Source organism: Gavialis gangeticus, unplaced genomic scaffold, assembly GCF_001723915.1.
Source record: "Gavialis gangeticus isolate Ggan-Ray unplaced genomic scaffold, GavGan_comp1, whole genome shotgun sequence".
Taxonomy (NCBI): Eukaryota; Metazoa; Chordata; order Crocodylia; family Gavialidae; genus Gavialis; species Gavialis gangeticus.
The window spans coordinates 20,455,690-20,455,969 of record NW_017728993.1 but is presented as its reverse complement, the minus strand read 5'-3'; the positions used below and the strand labels follow the sequence as shown (position 1 = coordinate 20,455,969).

Below are 280 nucleotides of genomic sequence, written 5' to 3'. Positions count from 1 at the left end.
GCAGCAGCAGACGGTCGCGGTCGCCGCCTCCTCCTCCCCCCCAGTCACCGGGGCTGCCTCCACCGCCGCCGCCGCCGCCGTCCTCCTCGTCCTCTGCCGCCGCCGCCGCCTCGTCCGGGTTGCGGTAGACCGTGTAGACCTTCTGGTTGTCGAAGTCGAGGCGGGACGTGGGGCTGAAGTCCTGCACGCACGAGACGGGCAGCGCATAGCAGACGTTGTCCTCCAGGAACCGCACGAAGGCGTACATGGTGCGCGGGGCCAGGCCGAGGCGGGCGGGGGG

The 280-nt window shown here is 72.9% G+C and overlaps 2 protein-coding genes across 2 annotated transcripts in view; both read right to left on the bottom strand.

Annotated features, from left to right (window-relative positions):
- The window catches only part of BEND5 (BEN domain containing 5), a 45,596-nt gene extending 45,322 nt beyond the window's left edge, over positions 1–274 (bottom strand). Inside the window, exon 1 of the mRNA XM_019501335.1 lies at positions 1–274. Coding sequence (XP_019356880.1) covers positions 1–247 — 247 coding nt within the window. The 5' untranslated portion in view covers positions 248–274.
- The window catches only part of AGBL4 (ATP/GTP binding protein like 4), a 1,816,099-nt gene that overhangs the window by 700,141 nt on the left and 1,115,678 nt on the right, over positions 1–280 (bottom strand). The gene's annotated exons all lie outside the window — the stretch shown is intronic.